The 10,833-nt window shown below is 41.7% G+C and overlaps 1 protein-coding gene across 1 annotated transcript; it reads right to left on the minus strand.

Moving 5' to 3' along the window:
* Positions 1-8,839: 8,839 nt before the first annotated feature.
* On the minus strand, positions 8,840-10,451 carry LOC141707396 (UDP-glycosyltransferase 86A2-like). Its single transcript, XM_074510535.1, has 2 exons — positions 9,881-10,451; positions 8,840-9,780 (listed from the first exon to the last, which is right to left on the minus strand). Exons 1-2 carry the CDS (start codon positions 10,392-10,394, stop codon positions 8,846-8,848), a joined length of 1,449 nt encoding a protein of 482 aa, XP_074366636.1. The 5' UTR covers positions 10,395-10,451; the 3' UTR covers positions 8,840-8,845.
* Positions 10,452-10,833: the final 382 nt, after the last annotated feature.

The raw sequence follows: 10,833 nt of genomic DNA on the forward strand, positions 1-10,833 counted from the left end.
CTTCAATTATATCAAGAATGATTGTTAATGAGTCAACTGGAACACTTCAAAGGCTAATCTGGCAAGACCATAAATGGGTCAACTTCTATTCAGCACCCAAGGATACCTGTGATTATTTTAGTCATTGTGGCGCCTTTGGTGTTTGTAACATATACAATGTGGGTGAGTACGAGTGCAAGTGTCCTCCGGGATTCGAGCCAAAGTCGTCACGGGACTGGTACTTAAGAGATGGCTCACAAGGTTGTGTACGTAAACGAGAAGGCCAAATTTGTGGAAGTGGGGAGGGATTTTGTAATGAACCAAAATGAAGGAAGGCCTTTGCTGTTTTATACTCGAACCAGAAAGAAAAGTAAGGACAAAAGGGTAACTTCAGCTGGAAATGGAATAACGGGTCAACAGTTAGGTCAAGGGGCAAAAGGGAGAATATAGTAAAGGAGCAGGGGCAAAAGGGGCGTTATGCAGTTGGACAAAAAGGGGGAAGTACGTAGGGTTTCAGGGGATCGATTGGCAATTGTGTTGTTTACTAGTTGGAGAGAATTGGGCCTCTCGAAAGTCCAACAGTCTATCTCTCAATTGTAAACCTCGTTAAGTATCATTGTTAGTTGAGATTGTTTTTCAGTATTATCTTGTTAAATTAAGTAAAACATTTCAAAGTGGTATCAGAGCACTTCGTATCCGATGGGGCCACCAACGACGGCGCAGCGGTTGGATATGGTGGAGGAGAAGCTATTGTTAGTTGAGGAATCGTTGAAGGAGATGGTCACTAAGACTGTAGAGAAAGCTATGGAAGCTATGAGGCACTCGTTGACAGAGGTATTGATGGAGGGACAAGGAGCAGCCAATCAAAAGATGGGGGCGGAGTTTGAAGCGATGTCTGGCCGCCTCGAGGGTAGAATCAACCGCAGCCGAGAGTACCACGAGTCACTCATCAATACTATGCGTAACGAGCAGATCAAATTCCAATCTGAGGTACGCTCTACACTCACGAACCTACAGTCCTTTCAAGCCCCTATCCCAGACAAAATCGATGCAAGTGGGAATAAACATGGGTCATCAGTGGAAGCATTGGGGCTAACTCCGTTGGGGAAGTTGGAGATGAATGGAGGGTTTGGGGTTCGTGGCACACAAGGAGGGAGTGTAGCCGGTGGTGGATCTGGTGGAGGCCCGGGGGGAAATTACGGTGGATACGGTGGGATGGGCAGTATGGGTGGAGGCAATGGGAACTGGAGATATAGAAAATTGGATATGCCCATTTTCGATGGCGTGGATCCCGATGGCTGGATATTGAGAGTGGAGCGGTATTTTTCTTTTTACCGGTTGTCGGAGGAAGAGATGTTAGAGGCGGTGATAGTAGCTTTGGATGGGGATGCTTTACGGTGGTATCAATGGGAAAATAAACGTCACCCAATACGACGATGGGCAGACTTGAAGGTGTTTATACTACGACAGTTTAGGCCTAGTAACGGAGGATCGTTATATGAACAATGGCTAGCTACAGCTCAAACAACCACAGTTAACGAGTATAAACGCAAGTTTATTGAGACTGCAGCTCCACTCGAGCAAGTGTCGGAAGAGATGCTGTTAGGGCATTTTGTTAATGGACTCAAAGAGGAGGTGAAGGCAGAAGTGAGATTGCTACATCCCATGTGCCTAGAACAAGCCATGGAGCAAGCAGTAAGGGTAGAGGAGAAATTAAAGGTGATTGGACATCGAAGGATGGGGCTAAGTCACATCAAGACAGGGGCATTGTCGTTGTACAACAGTGGGTCGTCTACAGTAACCCCATATTCAGGAATACAACCCTCTAGTCCCACACTGACCAGGGCTTGGAGTGCAAGATCGTCTACGACTCAGGCATCAGTCCAATCTCCTAAGACGGTGACCACTACTGGAGAGGTTAAAAGGTTGACGGAAAGGGAGCTCCAGGAAAAAAGAGCCAAGGGGCTGTGTTACAGATGTGATGCGAAATGGATGGTAGGACATAGATGTGCTAAACGAGAGCTGAGTGTGATGCTGATTGAGGAGGAAGAAGGAGAGGTAGAAGGTGAAGGTCTGGACAGCCCACAATCACCGCCCGGAGAGTTGTTAACAGAGGTCTCGTTAAATTCAGTAATAGGGCTTTCCAACCCGAAGACAATGAAGTTAAAAGGGCTGCTCGGAGATCACGAAGTTGTGGTAATGATCGATCCGGGAGCCACACACAACTTCATATCATTAGCCACGGTGGAGAGGGCAGGAGTTAAGGTCACGAATTCAGGTAACTTCGGTGTGTCATTGGGGAATGGTGAACCTATCAAAGGGGACGGAGTATGTAAAGACGTATTGTTACAACTAGATGGAGGAGTAGAGGTAAGGGAGGATTTTTTGCCACTAAAACTGGGCAGCACGGATGTCATCTTAGGCATCCAATGGTTGGAAAAGCTGGGGATGGTACTCACTAACTGGAAAACACAGGTTATGAAGTTCGAGATGGAGGGTGAGCCTGTTACACTGGTGGGAGATCCAACACTGGTCCGATCTCAAATTTCATTGAAGGCACTGTTGAGAGGTATAAGAAAACATGGTGGTGGCTACTGGGTGGAATGCAGCCGCATGGAGGCCACGGTACAGGACAGTGGTAACTGCACTGGAAAAGATCCAGAATTTTTAACAGAGGTGTTGGCCAAACATAACAGGGTATTTGAGGACCCAGTAGGACTCCCTCCCAGCCGGAACCGAGAGCATGCCATTGTGTTGAAAGATGGAAGTAATCCCATCAGTGTTCGTCCGTATCGATATCCCCAATCACAAAAAGATGAAATTGAAAAGCTAATCCGAGAGATGCTTGAGGCGGGAATTATCAAACCTTCAACTAGTCCATTCTCTAGCCCTGTGCTTCTAGTAAAAAAAAAGGATGGTTCATGGAGATTTTGCATCGATTACCGGGCTCTAAATAAAGAAACTGTGCCGGACAAATTCCCCATTCCCGTAATCGACGAATTATTGGATGAATTACACGGGGCGGTGGTATTCTCAAAGCTGGATTTACGAGCCGGGTATCACCAGATTTTAGTTAAGCCCGAAGATACGCACAAGACGGCCTTTCGCACCCATGACGGCCATTATGAATTCTTAGTCCTACCGTTTGGATTAATGAATGGTCCAGCAACGTTCCAATCATTGATGAACGATATTTTCCGCCCTTACCTACGCAGATTTGTCTTGGTTTTTTTCGACGATATCCTTGTGTATAGCAGCAGTTTGGAGGAACACCAACAACACTTAAATACAGTTCTGGAGGTATTAGGCTGTCAATCTTTGTTTGTGAATCGGAAGAAATGTGAGTTCGGAAAGACTACTATTGGATATTTGGGACATGTAATATCTGCACAAGGGGTGGAGATGGATCGAGAAAAGGTCCAAGCAATGTTGGAATGGCCACCACCACAGAATTTACGCGAGTTGAGGGGCTTTCTTGGGTTGACGGGCTACTACCGTAAGTTTGTGGCAAACTATGCCCAGATTGCGCAGCCACTGACCGAACAGTTAAAGAAGGATAACTTCGGGTGGACTGCAACTGCTTTGGAAGCGTTTGACAGGTTAAAAGCAGCTATGATCAGCCCACCCGTGCTAAGAATGCCAGATTTTCAGCAAACGTTTGTGCTTGAAACAGACGCATCCGGTTATGGCGTTGGCGCGGTACTAATGCAGATGGGCAGACCCATAGCATATTTCAGCAAACTGTTGGGAGTAAAGGCAAGACAGAAGTCTGTGTATGAAAAGGAACTGATCGCGATTTGTCTCGCCGTGCAAAAGTGGAAACCATATTTGTTGGGTAGACACTTCATAGTGCGATCCGACCAACAAAGCTTGCGATTCTTGATGCAACAAAGAGAAGTAAACCCAGATTATCAAAAGTGGGTCACCAAATTGCTGGGTTATGATTTCGAAATCCAATTTAAGGCAGGGGCTTCGAATAAAGTCGCTGATGCGCTGTCTCGAAAGCAAGTGGGAGAGGTGATTCTGAATACACTAGTGACTACACCAGTGGTGTCATGGGAGCTGTTAGAGAAAGAAATGGAGGGTGATAAGGAATTACGGCGTATCAGATCAGAAGTAGAAACAGGGGTCAGGCAGCATAAACGTTTCTCTGTGGTGGACAAACGCCTACTGTATAAAGGGAGGTGCGTCCTGCCCCGAAAATCCCAACTGATCCCTAAACTGTTGTATGAGTACCATGATGCAGCTATGGGGGGCCATTCTGGGGAAGTCAAGACGTACTTAAGAATGGCTACAAACTGGTTCTGGATGGGGATGAGGCAAGACATCAAGTTGTATGTGCAGAAATGTCAAGTGTGCCAACAACAAAAGGTTTCCCAACAACTTCCAGCAGGGCTATTGCAGCCTCTTCCAATTCCGACGATGGTGTGGGAGGATGTGTCCCTCGATTTCGTAGAAGGATTACCACTGTCTCACGGGTATAATACCATCTTGGTGGTAGTGGATCGGTTTTCAAAGTACGCTCATTTCATTGGGTTAAGGCATCCGTTTGATGCATTTACGGTGGCAGCAGTATTTATGAAGGAAGTAGTCCGTTTGCATGGTTTTCCCGCGTCAATTGTATCGGATCGGGACCGAATTTTTTTAAGCACATTTTGGAATGAGTTATTTAAACTTCACGGGACAATTTTGAAGAAGAGCACTGCCTACCACCCGCAAACGGACGGGCAGACGGAGATTGTGAATAAGAGTCTTGAGACATACTTGCGCTGTTTCATTGGTGATAAACCCAAGTCATGGGCTAAGTGGCTGCCCTGGGCCAAATTTTCCTATAATTCGTCACCACATTGTTCTACAAAGGTTAGTCCTTTTAAGGTAATTTATGGGCGTGACCCTCCCCATATTGTGAGGTTGGTGAAGGGGTGTACCCCTGTGGATAGTTTGGATGATTTTCTGCAAGAACGTGATGCTGTGCTAGATGAATTGCATTTTCAGTTATTGAAGTCCCAGCACATTATGAAAGTAGCCGCTGACAATCGTAGAAGAGATGTCGAGTTTCTGGCAGATGACTTGGTGTATTTGAAATTACAACCTTACCGGCAACATTCACTGGCTAGGAGACCATTCGAGAAGCTGGCAGCCCGTTTTTACGGACCCTTTCGCATATTGCAGCGTGTAGGACGAGTGGCCTACAAGTTGGACCTTCCCAGCCATAGTAAACTGCATCCAGTGTTTCACGTGTCACAATTGAAAAGAGCAGTGGGGACGACTCCAGTGTCACCTACTCTCCCAGCTCAGTTAACAGCAGATTTTGAACTGATCGTGGAGCCCGAACAAGTCCTGGAAGTCCGTCAAGTGCAAACAGGGGATGGGCCAAAACTGGAGGCTTTAATTAAGTGGAAGGACCTGCCGAATCATGAGTCTACTTGGGAAGATGTCATCACGGCAGCCCTGCAATTTCCTAGATTCCACCTTGAGGACAAGGTGGATGTTTGGGTGAGGGGTAATGTAATGAACCAAAATGAAGGAAGGCCTTTGCTGTTTTATACTCGAACCAGAAAGAAAAGTAAGGACAAAAGGGTAACTTCAGCTGGAAATGGAATAACGGGTCAACAGTTAGGTCAAGGGGCAAAAGGGAGAATACAGTAAAGGAGCAGGGGCAAAAGGGGCGTTATGCAGTTGGACAAAAAGGGGGAAGTACGTAGGGTTTCAGGGGATCGATTGGCAATTGTGTTGTTTACTAGTTGGAGAGAATTGGGCCTCTCGAAAGTCCAACAGTCTATCTCTCAATTGTAAACCTCGTTAAGTATCATTGTTAGTTGAGATTGTTTTTCAGTATTATCTTGTTAAATTAAGTAAAACATTTCAGATTTGTAAAGCTGGAAAGGATGAAGCTGCCTGACACCTCTAAAGCAAGGCGCGACATGAATTTGGATATGCAAGCATGTGCAGACTTATGCTTGAAGAACTGCTTGTGTATGGGTTACTCTGCAGCTGATGTGCGTGAAGGAGTTCCAAAAGGATGCATTACATGGCATGATCCATTGGTAGACCTGCGAGAGTTTTCAAGCGGTGGCCAGGATTTCTATATTCGTGTGGACTCCATTGAGTTTGGTATAGTTTCCTTTTACTAATTGTTTCAGAAATTACTATAAGGTTGTTTTTATTATTATCGTCGTTACATAATATATGCACATTAGAATTTGATTCTTTGTAGTGTCGTGTCTTACATAGTTACATGAGTTGTTAAATATCTGTTGAGAGGCCTGCTACGCCATTGTAGGGCTTCATTTGAGAGACCTTAAACTTTTTTAATATATGTGAGCATCATAATCTTCTTTCTTAAGGCAGTTTCTTTCTGGTCTCGATCTCAGGGAAGATTGCGCACTATCTCCACATTTCTTCATCCTCCGTTTCAAGTCAGGCCTTCAAGGCTATTTCTTCTTCCCTTCGACTGGCAGTGTTTTATTTTTCTTTTTTATTGTTAACAATTTAAGTGCAAAAGTTTGAGATACCCTTAACAATCAACTTCAACCTTTTTGGAACAAAAAACGGCTTGGTGATGCCATGCAAAACCGTAAGGCTAACTTACTATACAGTAACAGATTTCATAATCGGTGTAACCATTTTAAAGCTGATAAAATGGAGATGTGAAGTGCAATTTACTCTTGAATCACTGTCATACAATTTCATTCATATGTTACAGCTAACTATTTAAAGAAGCCTGAGAGATCCTATGGCTACATCAATGTTTTAGTACCTCTACTGAGTTCTGCACTTTTTGTTCTGCTTATTCTCGCATATTGGTTAACAATGAAGAACAAAAAGAAGAAGAAGAGAGGTAGCTATAATACTATCACTGCAGTTTTGTCTTATGCTTATTAGTTAACCATTCTTCACTACTAATCAAATAACTTATGAAATCTAGAGAAAGCTAGGAAAAGGGAGGAAGGAATATGGTTGTTTAGTAGTAATCGCAGAAATTCTGTCTATGGCTCTTCAAGGGGAGACGAGCTCGAGTTTGATGAAATGGGGACAACTGCTGTTGATGTGAAATTTTACTCTTTAAGCACTGTTTTAGCTGCGACTGAAAATTTCTCTAGTGCTAACAAAATTGGAGAAGGTGGTTTTGGCTCTGTGTACAAGGTACTTCATAGTTTGATTATATTTGCAGTAAATAAGTGTACATAGATAATGCTCAAGAATCATATTTTTTTAGGGTAAACTGCCAAATGGAAAAGATATCGCGGTTAAAAGGTTGTCAAACACGTCCGGGCAAGGGCTACAGGAATTTAGAAATGAAGTAACGTTGATAGCAAGGCTTCAACACAGGAATCTTGTCAGACTATTTGGTTACTGCATTCAGAATGAAGAGAAAATGCTGATATATGAGTACTTGCCAAATAAGGGCTTGGATGGCTTTCTTTTTGGTATGAATTAACCTTCAGAGTAAAATTTATTAGGCATATTTACCATTTTAAAAATGGTCTACTGTATTTGTTTATTACACTGTACTTGATTAATAATAACGTTACTGTTAACCTTGAATGATCATATGATGCAAAAAGATACAAGCTAGATTGGAGAAGACGATTTGAAATAACATTAGGCATAGCTCGGGGGATGGTTTATCTCCATCACGATTCGAGACTAAGAATAATCCACAGAGATTTGAAAGCAAGTAATGTTTTACTAGATGCTCACTTGAACCCAAAAATATCGGATTTCGGTATGGCTAGAATATTTGGAAGCGATCAAATTGAAGAAACGACTAGAAGAGTAGTTGGAACATAGTATGTATTACTTCTGATATACATATTGAATAAACTGAGGTCAAATCTAAGCACTTTCATGATACTTGTATGACTGCAGTGGTTATATGTCACCAGAGTATGCAATGGAAGGCCTTTTTTCAATAAAATCCGATGTTTTTAGCTTTGGAATTCTACTCTTGGAGATCATTATGGGAAGAAAGAACAGCAGTTACTATTCTGAAAACTCCGTCAATCTGATTGGACATGTAAGTGACCAACCGTAGATTCACAGTTCCAGTCCATAAACTACTGAAAAAATTAAAACGTACAACTTAAATGTTACTAAGTTACTAATGCTGTAGTGGTAATTTGACTGAAGGTCCTGTAAATTTATTCTTTCAGGTTTGGGGTCTTTGGGGGGAATCAAGAGTCATGGATATAGTTGATTATGAGTCGTTTGGAGAATCACATGAACATGATTCCCAAATATTTAGATGCATCCACATCGCGCTTTTGTGCGTGCAAGAATCTGCTGCTGCAAGACCGAGCATGTTAGAAGTAGTGTATATGTTATGCAATCAAGTAGGTCTTTCACCTCCAGAGCAGGCTGCATTTATTTTCAGAACGTCGGATAAAGGTCTTTTAAACAAAGGATCTAAAAGTGCTAAAGTTAATTCTGTTAATGATGTCACAATCACTACGATTGAAGGTCGCTAAATCTCAAGTTATGAAGTGATGCGTTGCTGTACTATGATTCATCCGAATATTTCGATGGCCTCCTTGCAGCTAATATTTACTGATTTTTGCTTAAAAAATGTTTCTGAAATTTCACTATAGGGAACACTGGAACAATTTTGAAGTTGAGCTGCAAGAATGTTCAAGCATATTCTCGTCTTCTGAGTCATTGTGTCATGAAATCTTAGCTAATCTTTTACTCTGTTTTTTAATTAAAGGTTTATTCGACAGTAGTTCCAGTACTGTCACTAACAGCAATTGTATAATATGGTTTCATCAGTATGAAGTTGCTTTCCTTTAGTGTCTTCTAACTCTCAACATCAATATCTGTTACAATTCTGAAGATGCCAAATTATCATACAATTCTGAAGTACAACTTAAATCATTTTGTTTTCTATTATAGTTTTACTTTTTTGTAATATCATAGCATTTACATGACTTTTGAACCGTTCCACATTTTTCTCCGACGATCCATCACTTTCCAGTGCACTTGCCAAGATTTGCTTCAAGTGCTTTATACTGTCTCGCAACTTACTACTTGATTTTCCATCCATGAGGCGATTAACTTTCTCAGAGACCTCAACCGAAGTGACAATCCTTCTATCAGAAAGGTTAATCCCAATCTTCCAATCATCGACCACTAATTTTCGATTAGTAAATTGATCAGTGTACAAAGGAAAACACAATAGAGGACGTTCAGACCACACACTTTCCATTACTGAATTCCAACCACAATGACTCAAAAACCCTCCAATGGCAGGGTGCCTTAGTACATGCATTTGACTACACCATTTTATGATCATGCCACGGTCACCCATCTCATCCACAAATCCACTGGGAAGCGGATTAAGATCATTTGAGCTAACAATGTCAGGACGAAGCACCCAGACAAAGCTCACATTGCTGTCCAATAAACCATTAGCTATCTCCACTAGGTCAGTTTTTCTGAGATGTGCATAACTACCAAACGAAACGTACAAAACTGAACCATGAGGCTTAGTGTCAAGCCATTGTGTACAATCTGACTCAGCCCACAGACTTGTAGGCACAATGTTCTTGGTGATGCCAAATGGGATTATTGGACCAATAGCTAAAAATGGGATTTTTGACTGTAGAGCTGATATGGTGTCTGATTCAAGCTCATAGACTGTGTTGCATAGAACGATATCTGCACCCCTAACATCTTCGAATGCTTTGTGAATAATTTGGTGGCATACTGTTGTTGTATCAGTAGCTTGAAGAAAAGAAGTCATGTCCTTCGGTTCAATTGATTTGACTCCCGGTATGTAATCAATTGGTTCATGGCGTGCATCTGTTTATTTTCATCATGTATTAGATTAAGTATTGGCACATTAAAAATGAGTGTTTCATGCCAACATAATTACTACTTATATATTTACAGAGAAACTTACCAAGACAATCATAGTGAGAATTCATCCTCAGAAGATCCATATGATAATATTGTGAGAAGACTAACGCAGTCTCTGTCCAATAAGAGATATACAAAAGCCCAAACTTCTTTGCTACTTTTGCTGGCCACACGAAAAACGTATCAGCAATTAGACAATTCACTGATTCACCCGATTTTAATATGTTCTCAACAGCTTCTTCTGCATGAGCAGAAAAAACATGCAATAAAGCAGCCATAAACTGATCATGATTAAGTGACCTATCAAACGCTACTGGTAGACCATCAGAGATTGTAACATAACGGATATCAAGGCCTGATTGTCGTGCATCGACAAAGATGTCATCGTCTTTATTTCCTCGGGCTCTAGAGCATTCGTGATGCACGTATTGAGTGTTTATAAAAGTTATGGTGAAGCCATTTTCGGCTAGCTTTCGTGCTAAGTGGACAGAAGGGTTTACATGGCCTTGTAGTGGATATGCTATGAAGATTGCATGGGGTTTTAGATCTTGGTTCATTTTTCGAATTTTACCAAGTGTTTTTAAATATATAATAATGGTTTTCTGATTTGGAAGATATAGAGAAATATTGTAGTAGGTCTAATTTAATTTTGCCTGGATATTGTTTGAAAATGCCTATTTATCGTCAAGCAACGGGATTGCAATGGCCAATTATAGACTATTGACAGCTAAAAGTGGGAAACTAATACCAGATTGGCAGAGCTGATGCTGGAGTAACCATAAATATGTAACATGTTGACTATACAAAGTAAGCAAATTTAATCCGTTAGTCTTATAGGGATAATCACCAAATAGTACTCCTATATATATATACAAAATAGTCCTATAACAAGAAGAGGTTGATAAACTACAGTTTAGAGTTTAAATAAACATATGGCTTTTTATAGCATATTCTTTTAAATTCTGATTCCGCCAATATATCATTCATCATTTAAGA

The sequence above is a fragment of the Apium graveolens genome, chromosome 2, assembly GCF_009905375.1.
Source record: "Apium graveolens cultivar Ventura chromosome 2, ASM990537v1, whole genome shotgun sequence".
NCBI classification, from domain to species: domain Eukaryota; kingdom Viridiplantae; phylum Streptophyta; class Magnoliopsida; order Apiales; family Apiaceae; genus Apium; species Apium graveolens.